Source organism: Gossypium hirsutum, chromosome D05, assembly GCF_007990345.1.
Source record: "Gossypium hirsutum isolate 1008001.06 chromosome D05, Gossypium_hirsutum_v2.1, whole genome shotgun sequence".
Lineage (NCBI taxonomy): Eukaryota > Viridiplantae > Streptophyta > Magnoliopsida > Malvales > Malvaceae > Gossypium > Gossypium hirsutum.
In genome coordinates this window covers 26,688,793-26,705,168 of record NC_053441.1, presented here as the reverse complement: position 1 = coordinate 26,705,168, position 16,376 = coordinate 26,688,793, and the positions used below count along the sequence as shown (strand labels likewise).

Here is a 16,376-nt window from a genome sequence, read left to right as displayed (position 1 = left end):
ATTTTCAACTAAGTATGGGTGGATTTCTTGATTGGGCTTGGAATCTTCTTATTGGGCCTTGCCCTCAAGAATTTGGGCTTTTGTGACTCGTATCACACATTCTCCATAGTACCATAGACTAACTTAACACAATTTTGAGAAATGACAGACAATTTGTATTACACATACCAATGTGAGAATGGAGATAACTTAGAGGCCTAATTTCATTAGTTTGGGCCTTCATTCTTGAGTTTTCTGTCCCCTATATATATGTATCCCATTCAATAAGATTTTCATTTCATAATATCCCAAAAGTCTAATAGAGCATTCTTTTGTAATCTTTTTACTTGTTTCTTTTGTCCTCTCATCTTTTGGTAATGGCAAACACTGGAAAGAAAACCAAGGGAAAACAAAAGATTGAGATTAAAATGATTGAAAATCAGGATGATCGGTTGATCACATTCTCAAAACGTCGATCAGGAATCTATAAAAAAATTGGTGAGCTCTCCACTTTATGTGGTAATGAGATTCTTTTTATCATTTTTTCACCCGCAGGTAAACCTTTTACATTTGGTGACCCCTCTATCGAATCTATTGTTAACCGCTTTTTGAACGGAAACATACATGTGATTGACGACATGCATGCTCTTATTGAGGCTCACCGTACGGTAAGAATCAATAAGCTAATCCAACTTTACAATGAGGTGCAGAGCCAAATAGACTCATCCCATGAGACACAAAAGGTACTTGCTCAACAAATCACAAGTGGGACAAATTCTAATCGTTGGTGGGAAACTCCCCTTGACCAACTTAACCCAAGAGAGCTCTACGAGCGATACTCCCATTTCTCGAAGCTTCTCGACTTGTTCCATTTCTCTCGGAGCAAGAAGATTGCAATCGTTTTTTCAATGCTTGCTCCAACGGGTCTTGCTAAGGATGCCCCTACTAACTTCCCTCTTAGTTAAGGCCATGGTCGCCAATAGTTCTAAACAAGTTAAATTTTCCTCAGGGGCTAGCCATATTTCCATTTAAGTTCTTGTAGATGTACACCAATAGAATCAATCCATATATTTACTTTCAATAAATTGGTGATTAATAAAAGTATCCTTGCATCATCCCATTTCTACTACTTTTAGTGCTACAAATATAATTTTACATGTCCTTTTACTTTTAGTTTACCGTTAAAAGGTTTTCATATTACACAATCAATAAAAGTATCACAACACGAGAAATACGTGTTTCATATGGATATATAATCAAACAATAAAAACAAATACAGATGTGACATCCTGTAGCTCGAACCCGACAATCAGGTCGGGAAATAGGTGTTACATTTTTAATGTATTTAAAAATATAATATTATTATATTTTTTTATGAAACATTAAGAAAATAAAAGAATTAAATTCACAATGTTATCTTATTGAGAACATGAATTTAGAGATTTGAATTTTATTTATTATATAAATTACAATAATAAAATACTTGTATATTACGTGTAAGTTAATTAAAACAAAATTTAATTATATACACTCAATGTGTTAATGAGAACATGAATTTCATGTTTACAAATATAAGTACTTTGAATTATCATAAATATTTAAAAGTTAAACTTGAAAATTATCTAAACACTAACATTCTATAAGGAAATCATATATTAAAACCTAACCCGATATTTATTGATAAAGGGAGATGTAAATAAATTTTTTAAGAATTTTAATGGACCAAGCTTTGACGAGTATATTTTATTAAATTAAGACAAAATTGAGTTCTAAAGTTTTTTTTTTTCCATTTGCATGTCTTTTATAAAAGAGAACTAATTTATTCTCTCTTAAGAAAAAGAAACTGATTTTCTTTATAATTCCTCGAATATTTCAATAAAATTATTATAACAGTTGCTGTACTATATTTTAAATTGTATTTTTATCTCTTTACTAGAAAATGTGATTTAAAATATTAGTGCCCAAAAACGTTACATTAAAAATGTGCTCAAAATTGATTTACATTGTAATGGTGAGAATATCCAAATAAAGAGAAATAATAAAATTACTATTATTAGGAAAATAAAATATCATTTTTTTAAATGGTTAAGACCATTTTTTATCCAGCTATAAACTAATTTATACTTCTCTTTTATTACTATCATATTAGGTAAATAAAATATCCCTATTTTAGAAAATGATTACATCATTTTTTATCCCGCCATACACTAATTTATAATTTCCGTTTATTGTTCTTTATTCAGAAGGTGAGTAATAATTCTAGGCTTACATTTGAAATGGAATTATTTGGCCCATGTTTCAAATTTTGGAGCCCATTACAAATTGATATTTTACATAAATTTTAATTAAATTGTGATTTTTTAGTGCTATTTTATTTTATTTTCATTTACATGTGGTTTGATACGAACATTGCAATCTTTCATGCGTAATAAAATAAGTTTAAATAGATCATTGATTGTTAAACATCAGACTATCATCAACTTGTTGACACACATTTTCTATAGTACCATAACCTAACTAAACACAATTTTGGAAAATGACAGATAATTTGTATTATACATACCAATGTGAGAACTTAGAGTGAAAGGAGATAACTTAGAGGCCTAATTTCATTAGTTTGGGCCTTCAATTCTTGAGTTTCTATCCCCTATATATATATGCATCCCATTCAATAAGATTTCCATTCCATAATATCCCAAAAGTTTAATAGAGCATTCCTTTGTAACCTTGGTTCTTATTTCTTTTGTCCTCCCATCTTTTGGCAATGGCAAACACTAGAAAGAAAACAAAAGATTGAGATTAAAATGATTGAAAATGAGGACGATCAATTGATTACATTCTCGAAATGTCGATTAGGAATCTATAAAAAATAGGTGAGCTCTCCACTTTATGCGGTAATGAGATTTTTTTTATCATATTTTCACCGCAGGAAAACCTTTTACATTTGGTCACCCCTCTATCAAATCCATTGATAACCGCTTTTTGAACGAAAACATACATGTGATTGACAACACTCACGCTCTTATTGAGGCTCACCGTATGGTAAGAATCAATAAGCTAATCCAACTTTACAATGAGGCAGAGCCAAATGGATGCATCCAATGAGACACAAAAGGTGCTTGCTCAACAGATCACAAGTGGGGCAGATTCTAATCGTTGGTGGGAAACTCCCCTTGATCAACTTAACCCAAGGGGGCTTTACGAGTGATACTCTCATTTCTCGAAACTTCTCAACCTATTCCATATCTCTCGGAGCAAGAAGATTGCAATCGCTTCTTCAATGGTTGCTCCAACAGGTCCTGCTGAGGATGCCCCTACTCCTAGATACGACCATGGTCACCGATAGTTGTAAACAAGTTAAACTTTCCTTGACTACTCAGGGGCTAGCCATATTTCCATTTCGGTTCTTGTACATGAACACCAGTAGTATCAATTCATATATTTACTTTCAATAAATTTGTGATTAATAAAAGTACTTTAAACCTAACCTGATAGGAATATACATTAATATTTACTTTCAATAAATTGATGATTAATAAAAATTCTTTAAACCTAACCCGATAGGAATATATACTAATATTTACTTTCAATAAATTGGTGATTAATATATTGGAGAATTTACACTTGCAATGTGTTAATGAAAACATGAATTTCATGTTTACAAATATGTATAAGTACTTTGAATTATCATAAGTGTCCAAAAATTAAATTTAAAAATTATCTAAAAACTAATAGTTTATAAGAAAATTATATTATTTTTTAAACCTAACCCGATATTTATGGATAAAGAGAGATGTAAGTAGATTTTTTAAAAATTTCAATGGACCAATTAAGTTTTGACGAGTGTATTTTATTAAATCAAGACAAAATTGAGTTGTAATGTTCATTTTGTTTTTCGTTTTCATTTGCATGTAATAAAATAAAACTAATTTATTCTTTCTCAAGAAAAAGAAAACCAAATTTCTTTATAACTCCTCAAATATTTCTGTAAAATTATTGTAACAGTCGCTATATTATATTCTAAATTACATTTTTATCTCTTTACTAGAAAATACAATTTGAAAGGTAATACAACGACTGCTATTATATTTTTTTACACAAAGTTTTGTAATAAAGTAAATCAAGAAAACCAATCCACGGTAGTTCATATTAGTGCCTAAAATGTTACATTGAAAATGTGCTCAAAATTGATTTACATTTTAATGATGAAAATATCTAAATAAGGAGAAATAATAAAATTATTATCATACTAAGAAAAGAAATTTTTTATTTAGAAAATGGTTGGACCATTTTTCATCCAGCTAGAAACTGATTTATATTTCTCTTTTATTGTTATTTTTTTTCCATATTTTGGATGAAAATAAAATATCAATTTTTTAGAAAATGGTTACACCATTGTTTATCCCGCTATAAACTAATTCATACTTTCTTTTTATTGTTCTTTGTTCCATACTTTGAATTTTATTACTAGGAAATTAATTCATTTATAAAATAACTCCGTAATATTTAATAATATTTACGGGCTTGATTTACGAAAAATAGTCCTGAAATTTTTTTTCGACACCACTAATTTTCGGGTTATTACAGAATTTATGTAAAATATAAATTTGTAATTGTAATATCCTCAAAATTTCATGAATTAGAAATCATGTCAAATCAATAGTGAATCAATTATAATTTAAAAAAGTCATAATTTGAAAACCATCAATGTTAGTAGATGGTGAAGACAGATACAGAAGGAATTTGGAAAGACTTGTATATTGAGAAAAATAAATCCTGGGTATTGACTAGATTACAAGGGAGTGAAAATTATCAAGGCCAAAGTAAGAAATTAAGATTTGAAATGATTAAAATGAATTAAAGGAAAAAGGAGGAGGGATTAGAGGTAAAAACTTACCAAAAGAAAATATGACTCATAAGTTGTATTATAGAAAAAGTTGAAGGACAATACGGTAACTATTTGAAATAAATAATTATGGAAAGAGTAATGATTAAGTACTAATTGTGTCGAAATATGATTGGTGAGACAAAAGAAAATTACAGTTTAATCCTTATATTTTTCATTTTATTCAACTTAGTCTCTCAATTTTTTTATTTCCACATATCCATACCACATTCATAAAAGAATATTTATTCACTTTCACCTCCTTCCCTAAATGATAAATTTACACGTTTAGTCTTCCAACTTTCTCAAAATTTTAATTTATTTCTTACTTAAATTTTCATTATTCATACTTTCTCTTCAAATATCTAATCCACCTCCAATATACTTATTCCAATAATATCAATCCATTTTCTTGATAATTATTCTTATACATTCCTGGTAAAATACCGTTTACTGCATCTAAAATTTTGAGATGTTACATTAAAATTATCGAAAATAAGGAAGCTCGGTTGATCACATTCTCAAAACGCCGATCATGAATCTACAAAATAATATGCGAGCTCTACACTTTATATGGTAATGAGATTGTTTTTATTATCTTCTCACCTATTGGTAAACCCTTTTTATTTGGTCACCCCACTATCAAATGCATTGCTAACTGCTTTTTGAACAAGAATATACATGTGATTGACAACACTAACACCCTTATTGAGGCTCACCATATTATAAGAATCAATAAGGTAATCCAGCTTAACAATGAGGTGCAGAGCCTAATGGATGCATCTAATGAGAAACAAAAGGTGCTTTCTAAGTAGATCACAAGTGGCACAGAAACTAATCGTTGGTGAGAAACTTGCCTTGATCAACTTAACCCAAGGGAGCTCTATGAACGATACTCTCGTTTCTCATAGCTTCTCAACTTGTTCCATATCTCCGAAATCCTGGTGGAAGTAGGTGACAAACGGAATCGGTAATAAAAATAAAAGAGGATAAAAGTTACATAGGTGTGGGATGCAACCTAGGAGCTTAGAAAGGACAAGGAGGAGGCTTTATGAACTCCTCTTATGGAGGAAATTTCGTACTGAATTGATGAAGAAATGGAAAAGACTCTAGAGACCAATGTTTTGGATGCCAATGGGATTGATAAAAGACTTTGAGTGGCTCTCGAGGTATCTAAGGGAGACAGGCTTAGGAAGTGTGAGAGAGACATAAGGAACTTGAATATTTCATATGACAACATGGTGGAACACCTCTTTGTCCATTGTGAGTTTGCGCGGGCCATCTAGTTTGGAAGTTGGCTCTTTGTTTGAATCCAACATGTCTTGTTGAACTAAATTAGGGAAGGGTTTTTCAATGGTTGAATGGGGTTGAGCTGGAGTACAAGGAAGCAATAGGTTTTTACTCAATTTTCATGTGCATTCTGTGGGGAACATGGAAGGCAAGGAATGTGGTGGTTTTTTTCAGAAGGAATGTTGAAACTCAATTCGTACGCTAGAACAAATCAAGCGGATGCTATACTATATACACAGAGCCATTGATATACCGCCAAATGTAACCTCAAGTGGGAATGAAGAAAGAACAAGGGTCAAGGAGGCTGAAGCTTACATCCCAATCTAGAGGAAGTGAAGCTAGTAATTGGAAAGTGGTGTTTTGTATTATAAGAGGACAGCTCAAGGAGGAAGTCAATAATTGTTTGTAATCTTAAAATGCAATCGAAGGGATTACAATTTTAAGGCTGATTTTGGTATTCTTGAAGGAGAGAGATATTAGAAGCAAGACTTCTTAACAGAGCTAAAAAAAAGGAAGGATCAATATTTTAAACAACAAAATTTAAGTATAGTTGATGGAACAAAGCAAGAAAGAAGTACAAGTACAAGTCAAGCCATGAGTAAAGATAGCGGCAATAACTAGTCATTACTTCAATTGGGCTTCAATAAATTTTTACTTTTACGTGTGTAATTGTTAAAAAAGAAAAAAACCAGACTACTTGGCTATAGTGCTAGTTGCCAAAGCCGAAACCAAAAAATGCGAAGACACCGATGCAACCAGGTAATCCGATCGGAGTCCGATACGGAGAGCGATACAGACGCCGAGACCATGAAGTGCATATCGTGCAAGGAAGAGTACGGATCACGCGATGCCGGCACTTGCAAGGAGTGCTACGAGGAAGCAAGCGAGACCGAGGAAGAGTTGAAGCGAGAGATCGAAGATCTCAAAGCCAAAGTCGCCTTCTTACGCTTTTGGTCTCCGCTTGATCACGCCCACCGTGGCTCCACCACCACTCCCGGTCCCTTCTTCTCCGATGTCGTTTTGATCGCTTCCGATGATGGGTCTCCTGGGTTTCCCCCTGTGCTCGTACCCGCCAATAAAGCCGTTTTGGTACTTCCTATTTGTTTGGATTCTTTTAATTTCTTATCAAATATGAAAAAGAAAATCGCTATAATCGGAATCTGCTTTAAAACCCAATTTAGAAATTATGTTACCGAGCAAGTTATTTATAATGTTCATAATTTATAAACATTTTGATGGTGAAACCAGGTGAATCGATCACCCGTATTCAAAGCAATGCTGGAGAATGAAATGGAAGAAAGCAGAAGTGGAACAATCAAAGTAAGTGATGTATCATACGATGCTCTTCGTGCCTTTGTAAACTATTTGTACACTGCAGAAGCATGCTTGGATGAACAAATGGCTTGTGATCTTCTGGTCTTAGCTGAAAAATACCAAGTGAAGCATCTCAAAGGGTATTGTGAGAAGTTCTTGGTATCGAAATTGAACTGGGATAATTCACTTATGAGCTATGCCTTTGCTCACCAGCACAACGCCAAACTCGTCCTCGATGCGGCTTTGTGTTTGATAACAGACAACATGGATAAGCTAACTAAAAGGGAAGAATATATTGAACTTGTGGAAAAGGATCCTCGGCTTGTAGTGGAAATCTATGAAGCTTACCTCTCTAAACAGGTTAATACAGCTGCTCATAAAGATTGTTCAATGAAATCGTAGTCATTTCTGATCAAATGATATTGTTGTTCATTGATATTGGATGAAATTTTAGTATATGTATGTAGAAGAAGAGTTTGAATGTTTGATGGTATTGGGTTGGGGAAATATGTGATACGAAGTTACAATGAATTCCATAACCATTTAGTTTTTTTTATCCTTTTGTCCCACGAACTTGTTTTGCTTAAATTTTAAGTTATTTTGGGTGACTTGGGATGGTTTTGGAGATGACAGGAATGGATAAGCTCACTAAGGGAAGAATGTTTGATGATATTTGGTTGAGGAAATCTCTGTTACAACGTTACTTTTTCTGCCATACCCAGAGAGCTTTTTGGAACCTTTAATCTCTCCCAAACATGTTTTGGTTAGATTTGAAGTTATCTGCATGACTTGGGATGGTTTTTAGATGACAAGAATGGATATGCTTATTGAGAAGGGAAGAATATATCCAACTTGTCGGAAAGGGTCCTTGGCTTCTCACATCGGATGCTATATGCATTGAGCTTTTCTGACCATTTAAGTTCATTGCATGATTTGGGATTGTTTTTTTAGATGACAAGAATGAACCGGGTTTAGATGTTTTGCTCTAATAGGGTATTCTCCATTGGAGTTGCAGGGATTTCATGTCATTGCTTTTCGTAGCAAAGTCTAAAATCATGATCATCTAACTCTCATGGATTTTCTAAATACATGAAAAAATGGTTAAAGATTTAATTCTAATATAAAACAAATTATCGATTTTCCAAATAACTATAATCCATTACTTTGATCTGCATCAAAGTTCAACCACACCCACATTGAGGAAACTCTTCAAAATTATCAACTGACAGAATTCAAGACCATTTTCTTCGAGACTTCAACAATATAAACACACATGAAAAAGAAAAAAGCAACTGCAGTCCCCATGTAAAGGAGCCCACTTCACTGCGTTACTGTTCAAAATTTTCTATGTTACAGGAAGAGTAAAATTAGCAAGAATAGACGCGCATTAGTTTTCATTCGATTGGGATGCTCTAAAATTTTTAGATAATTTATTTATACAAAATTAATTTTGGTAATTAGTCTCAATATTTCATAATTAAACCCCAAACTACATTAATTGTATGATGTTACAAACCCTAAAAATTGCTTCAGGTTCTATATTTTGAAGCTGAAGATGCTTCAACTGTTCGTCCAAGCTACTGGTTGTCTCCGAAGCGCAGAAAATCAACAACACCAATGAATTCCATCAATAAAATCCAAATTTTATTTTTGACTCTTTCATTTCAACCTAGACCAGATCCAGTCCCGGAAACCGACCTCATTAGTGGATGGTTAAGAGTTGGTTGTGCATTCCCTCGGGAGTTGAACATGACATTAGGAGGAGCTGATGTGGATGCTTGCATGGCTGTAAGGGGCATCCTCGGACCCATAGGAAACATTGGTTGGCGTTGCATGAATGGCATATGGGGATGTACTGGTTGGTTGTTAACATATCCAGAATTGCTTGGCGTTGAAGGTGAGGCTGACAATACCTGTTGCCTGTTGTTGCCAATGTTATTAACCATGGGAGAAGAAATCACAGGTACACTCATTTGTGAAGCGACTCCGGTGGTTCCGAATTGAGCTGATACAATTCGAGCCCTCTCAGCAGCAAACCTTTGCCTTGTTTTCTCCACTTGTTCACATTCTTTCATGAGTAACGTTTCAACTTCTGCAAACTGCTTAAGCTTCAGCTCCAATCTCTTCAACTGCGATACAGATTGAAAACAAGTTTATCTACAATTTATAATACAAGTTAAAAGTAAGAATAGAATGTTTTGGAAGTTCCGAGAAAATGAAATCTCGATGGACACTCCAAATATCTAATTGTTGCATCTTCTTTACATCCACCATAATCCGAGGAAGTATACGAGGAAGAAACCTTAAACATAATTCTAAGATAACTTATGGGAGATGCTAAAACAGCAGCGATAATCCTATAAAGTTTTGATACTATTAAGTAGCCTCTGGTTTTCAAAAGAATACATGAACAGAAAACACACACTTCACAAAATTATCAATATCCCAGCCAGGGCCCGGGATTCCAGTATCATATGCTACTTGGACTAGCATTGGATTCAAGGATAAGTTTGAGATGAGGTATGTACCTGGAATGGGTATATGATAATTCTTTTTGTGGTTCCTATATAAATGGAGGATCATGCCCCCATAACTATGAATATGCGTGGAACAGGTCTAAACACAGGTATTTCAAGGAGAGTTGCATTAACATAGCCAGTATCCATGGCAGTAATAGATATGTGAATCAAGTACTAAAGAAAAATTCAACTTGGATCAAGAACAATATAGAAACCCTAGCCTAGAAACAGATCTCAACAGCGTAGAACTTCTCAATGTATCTTTCAAATTTAAGACATCTCCAAGTACAAGTTTATGTAATTTCAAAATCAAAGGCATGCAACTTTGCCCTTCTTTTTCCCTTTTTTTGGTTCCATTTTCTACGCTAAATAACAAAGGTGTGCAATAAATGCAACAGGACAAGTCCTCTTTTGTCCTGGTTTCAAGTCTTTAACGGAAGTCAACTCTCTTATCAGCCAAATAAAGTTCCACATCATTACCAGGTATACACGTGAAAAAGACAAGAAAAACACCTGATGATTTATGATATTGGCTGATAACCTTTGAATTTCTCGTTCCTCGTGGTCCGCAAACAGTTTTGCCTTCATAGCTGCAGCTGCAAGGCCAGCTTTGGCAGCAGCTTTAACTTTTTCAGCAGATAGTGGATGATCCTCTGCCTCATTTTGACCAAATGAATGTATTGCTGAGTTCTCTGGAGTTTTTATGCAAAATGAATTACAAAAAAAAAAAAAACCTAATATGGGAGAGAAAAAAGGGAACTAAAATGTAGTGAAAATAGTGCAAGTTAAACTTATGGACTACCTTTTTGATGAACGGAACCATGTAAACCACCTTCTCTACTATGTACACTCTCCATATTCATCCTTCACGGTTCAAATGGATAGTAATAAGCAATTTAGCAGGAAGAATTTTGATGAAAAAACTTTAGATTGGTTTAATCCAATCAAAGCAAAGAAATATTCAAATATTCAATCCACAAAACTTCATGACTTGGAAGGAAGACATTGTATGCTCAAAATTCAATTCATATCATCAGAGAAGAACCTCATAATAGCATTGAAGATTTTTGGAATCATGAGAATATGCCACTAACCTATTACCATGTCCCGAACCTTCCTTATCTACATCTTCAGCCAATGCTGCCAAGGATGCATGGGCACAGGCAGCAGCAATTCTTGGTCCAACAGCAGATGCCAGAAAAGCAACCTAGAATATTGTAAACTAGTTAGACCCATGTATGGGGAAAAATTAGCAATACCATGAGATTCATCTTTGAGTACAATTTTATCACAATCTCTTGGGGTAAAAGTTCAGCTCTTGCATTTTTAAGAAGCAATTTTCAACAACAAAAGATGCCAATTTGGATCCATCTTTGCAATTTTCATCACAAACTCATTATTGATGAAATGAAAATTTCAATGCTAATAGAAGCCTAATTTGTGACATTTTTAAAAAGCAAATTAACACTCACAAACTGCTTAAAATCTTTTGGATCCATTTAGACTTTTTCTCATCCAAACTGCCAATAGGAGTAAGGGAATAAACCTTAATAGTGACTTTGATATGAGGCCAAAAGAACACTATTTTTTTGACCAAAAAGATAAAAGGTAATTCCAACATTAGAAGTATTTTAAGCTTCCCCATTTTTGTGTGCCAAAGGTGGTTACTACAATACCAGCAAATTACATGAAAATGACATCATTTAACGAACTTAAAATTGAGGAATTTATTAGAGAAATAAAGAATAAATGATTCAATGTTCATACTCCACAGTGAAATATTACAATCCTAAATCTTAAATGACTAATAAAGTGTTAAAAGAGTAATGAGGTGTCAGAAAAATGCAGTAACATACCATAGCCATAACTGGATTCCCAGAATTCTCAAAAGGAACCTTGCTTTGATAATCCGCATCTTGAAGGCTGGGCCCTGAAAAGCATGCAAAAATTAGATAAAAGGTTAACATGCATAACATCTTAATTTCCATGGCAAGTAGAACCTAAGTATAAAAAAAACCTGGTAGACTCCCATTCATGTTTGAGTGTAATCTTTGGCTGTCTCCGTTTGCAACAATTGTTGACTTGGGCATGCTCGGAACTTCCAAATTTTCCAATAGGCCATCCTCCATGGGTAGACGTACAAAATGAAGTATGCATTGTGCTTTTGACTTAGTGCCCACATGCTCAGCTATTTCATTCCAGTTCTCATTGTAAATTTCCATTGCCTCAAGCAACAGTAAAGTTTCCTGGTTGTTCCAACTATCTCCATCTAGGTCCCCATAATCTTTTGTTGAATCTACTCTAACAAAATCTATGCTTGAATGACCAGAAACAAATCTCCCATCATGGAAGCAATCAGAGCACAGCAGTACATCAACCTGTCAAGTAGCCAATAATAGAAACAAATGTGCACAATTAACATCAAGATTTAGGTAAATCTAAAAGTTTACAAATTCTCCCGTCAATCAATGTTTATCTACAAACTTGACATGAGTCCACAAACAGCACTTTAGACTCAGCTCCACTACAAGTACTTATCAAATTTATCCTTTTACACTGGAATAAAACAAATGTTCACCTCAAGATTCCATCTTCTAAATACTTTGAAGCAAGCATCTATAAGATATTACATAACTGATTTGCATGATTTAATGTCTTTCATCATCCCTTATTTCATCATTAGATTGTATATCCAAAATACACCCCAAAGAAACCTAAACCACACACTGAACTAGTAAATTGATGCTCAGAAACCAGACCATACCAAATCAAATCAAGTGAGCACTAACTCAGCTTTCTAAACCACATCTACTGGTTCATAGTTACAACTTACAAGTGCAAGCTTTAGCAAAAAATTTCTTCGCTATAACAGAGGATAGAAATAGTTTATTGTTCCTTTCTTGACAACCAAAATTAAATAAAAAAGTACCTAGTATTCTCACAGCACACAAGAAATATACTCTCAGCAATAGTTGTTTAAAATACCTAGTTCCTTTCTGTTGAGGATATAGGGAAAACTTTTGGAAAATGCAAATACAAAAAAAGCCCCAGCACTTGTAACATACGGAACTGCATCTACAGATGATATCAACCCCCCCCAACACTATTGCAACCTCCAATAGAAAACTTCCAGTGTTAATGTTTTATAATCCAATTAACATTGAAGGCATTATTTGCATGTGCGGCTGATTTTAATATATATACTGTAGGATGAGGAACCAAGAAAACAACATTTGAACCCAACCTCAGAGGTTGGTGTGAGCTAGGCAGTCAACATGATAATATATAGAAGCCTCCCAAAATCCTAAACCAAAGGGGTTTTCTCTAAGAACATCAAAAAGGGGATTAATTCTTTTCCCCAAACCCCAGAAGAAGAAGGCCAGTAATAAAATACCAGGAGCCTATTCCCTTATAGATGCTAATTCTGATTCTGTTCCATATCAAACATGCCTCGTTTTCCTTTTTTTATCTTAAATGGCTTGTTTTAAGTAGTTCACTAAATTTTTAAGGAAAAAATTGTACATATACAGCAAGATATTCATTGGATGAACAATGGGAAGAATGAGGATATTAAGACATAGCATGAAATAAATAAAGACAAACAGGGCTATAAAATCACATACCTCCTTCTGTGACTGATAATATGAAGTGGCAACGGGCTGAGAACATGAAGTGCAATTGTTTTCATCTAGGCACTCTCGTATTCTATTGTCCAAGTCAGAGATGTCAGCATGACATGACAATGATGAATAAACATCAGCTGCCTTGAGCCTACATTTTGGCTTGTCGAATTTGATCAAGCTATCAATAGACTTTAATGCAGCCGATGGCACATGAACATCGCCATTTGGCTCCTCCCTTAAGTAGGACCCAGCACTCCAAGGCTCATGACTTGGTGCAGCTGCACAATAATTGATGATTCCCCAGTGATCAAGAAACCGAACAATTCGAGTTAAATCCTCATTACTGATTCCATCTATCAATCCCTGGCAATCAGAAACTGTAATTCTCTTCAATGGATTATCCATATACTTGGCAACAATGTGGTTTCTACATTCCATATATTTTTCCGGCATATGTTCAGGTGATTTTCCAGAGAAAAAATGTGGCACAACTTGTCTTTCTAGTCGATGCACGGAGGCTGGTGAGAACCACTCTGCTTGAAAGGGAATCCCACAAACATAGCCAAATATTAATACACAACTAAGAAGACAGATAAGTGCAGAAAGAGAGAGGGGGGAAGGGAAAGGGAAAGTGAGAGAGGGTGCAAGATAAGGTCAGTGCTTTACAAAAAATAAATCTGTGGTAATATCTTGCTCATACTCTTTAAGCAACAGACAGAACATGAAACTCATATCAAGTAAATAGAACAAACCCAAGTGTAAATTGCTGAACTTCTGTTTTGATTTAGATTGAATTACTAAACCAAGACATCTTAGAGAGTCCAATTAAAATCAAGTAAAACAAAGATTAGTATAAAGTTCCCCAGTCCTATAAAGAAAGGTACCAAAGTATACACTTTTCAAGCCATTCAATCCTACTAATAGCAAAAGTGTTTAAAGAGACCATTTTCATGTAACACTAAGCACGATGCAAAGAAAAAGTTCAAATTTTAAGAAAACATCACAGAAATATCTAAAGATAACGTTGGTCAAAATTAACATAAATAAGCATGATCTAGTTATATCTTTCATCAAAAGCACATGAAAATTAAAACAAAAGCTGTCCTTTGAAACTCAAGAGTCATCTACGGATAGTTGTTTCTATTTCGCTCTAATCAGACTAGGAATTGAAACCGGGCAAAAAGTTAATGCATAGAGATATAAGAGAAAGAGAAAAACTGAACCTGAATGCATTGGCAGGATATGAACCCTACTCCCAAACCTCTTAACAACGCCACGCCCCTCCATTATCGGAGGAGGTGTAATCACATACTTCTCCGGTTCAACAATGGGAGCTTCAGTCGAAACCGCCTGTAACTGCCCGTACGAAACGTTCTCCAAAACCGCCAGAGCCACCTGCTGGTGGCCCTTGCTATCCCCAACCAAACCGGCCCGCTCAGCCGCCACGATCGCCATCACAGAACCGTGAGGACGGTTCACAGTCCGCTTGACCACGGGGGGGAACTCCGAGATGCGAACTCCACCATCAGCCAGAACCTCACATTCGCTGGACCCCGCCAAAGACGGATCCCTAAATCCCCCTCCGGCATCGTCCCCGGAATTGTTATCGCGGTGGTTATCGATGTCCTCGTTGTTGTTATCTTCCTCTTCTACATCTTCCTCCGGAACATCGTTATCTTCTTGGAGATGCTTGGGTCTCCGGTCTCGCTTCCGCCGCTTCCACCGACCTCGACCATCTGTTGAAATGGAAAATTAAAGAATTAATTAAATATAAATAACAGAAAAAAGGGGGATTTTTTTATTAAGGAGAAATTGAAATGAAAAAGTTGAAGAAGAGAGATTGCCTGAAGGAGAAGAAGCTGGCATTGGATTTGAATTTGGGAAAGAGGGAATTTAGAGAGAGAGAAAATTGCGGAGAAATTGTGGGGTCTAATTGTCGGAAAGGATGAGAAAAGGGGAATTTCAGGAAGAGGGAAAGGGAAGGGAAAACAGTAAGTGACTCACTGCGCCAAATATATTTTATTTTTATTCAACAATAACAAACTGCGCCAAATGATAATAAGGAAAACTCTTGTGCGATCCGCAGGTAAACCTTTTTTTTTCTTTCTAAATAATATATTTTATTAAATTACTTACAGTTTTATTTTAAAGATTTATATTTGGTTATTTATGATTTTAAATAAATATCTTCTTGAGTATTTATGATCTTATTTATATATATGTGCATAGAATTAAAAAATTAGGAATCATTAAATTATAATTAATTAGCCTATAGCGGCCAACTCCGTTGGTTTCTTTGACCATGGTGTTAGGCGTTAGATAGACCTCTCTCTCCTCTCTATCTCTGTATATTTGGCTAGCTTGTTTTGGTCCCATGCATTGCTCCCGTTTTATCAGCCAGCTTAGTTTTGGGTAAGAGCAGCCCCCTTCCCGCAACCCACCGCCATCTTTCTTCTCCATGCATCTTTAAGGTAGGAGAGAGATCAACAATTAACTTTGCATAGATGATCCCACATTGCTGCATTTCAATGTTGGTAACACCTCCAGTGAGCCACCCCCTTGACCATTTCTACATTATCAGTGACCTACTTGAATCTCCAATAGGAGATCTCGAGCAAGTTTTGTTATCTTAGTTTCTATAGTTTTTTAGTTGTTGTTAGGGTGATCACTTGTTTGGCCGTTGGTCACCAATCCCGCTTCTCTCTCGGGCTTTGTTTGTATGCTAGATTCTGAACATTTTTTCAGTAGGATAAGGTCTGGTCGCAA

The 16,376-nt window shown here is 34.8% G+C and overlaps 3 protein-coding genes across 3 annotated transcripts; 2 read left to right on the top strand and 1 right to left on the bottom strand.

Moving 5' to 3' along the window:
• The first annotated feature begins 356 nt into the window (after positions 1–356).
• LOC107902614 (agamous-like MADS-box protein AGL62) lies at positions 357–944 on the top strand. Its single transcript, XM_016828762.1, has one exon. The coding sequence runs from the start codon at positions 357–359 to the stop codon at positions 942–944; it is 588 nt and encodes a 195-aa protein (XP_016684251.1).
• A 5,103-nt stretch (positions 945–6,047) lies between these two features.
• On the top strand, positions 6,048–8,024 carry LOC121217904 (BTB/POZ domain-containing protein At4g08455). Its single transcript, XM_041094506.1, has 2 exons — positions 6,048–7,243; positions 7,403–8,024. Exons 1-2 carry the CDS (start codon positions 6,890–6,892, stop codon positions 7,868–7,870), a joined length of 822 nt encoding a protein of 273 aa, XP_040950440.1. The 5' UTR covers positions 6,048–6,889; the 3' UTR covers positions 7,871–8,024.
• An 852-nt stretch (positions 8,025–8,876) lies between these two features.
• On the bottom strand, positions 8,877–15,665 carry LOC107905227 (SWI/SNF complex subunit SWI3C). The gene is made up of 9 exons (XM_016831825.2): positions 15,455–15,665; positions 14,834–15,346; positions 13,611–14,143; positions 12,005–12,365; positions 11,844–11,917; positions 11,082–11,194; positions 10,790–10,851; positions 10,501–10,679; positions 8,877–9,597 (listed from the first exon to the last, which is right to left on the bottom strand). The coding sequence occupies exons 1-9, from the start codon at positions 15,474–15,476 to the stop codon at positions 9,133–9,135; spliced, it is 2,322 nt and encodes a 773-aa protein (XP_016687314.1). The 5' UTR covers positions 15,477–15,665; the 3' UTR covers positions 8,877–9,132.
• Positions 15,666–16,376: the final 711 nt, after the last annotated feature.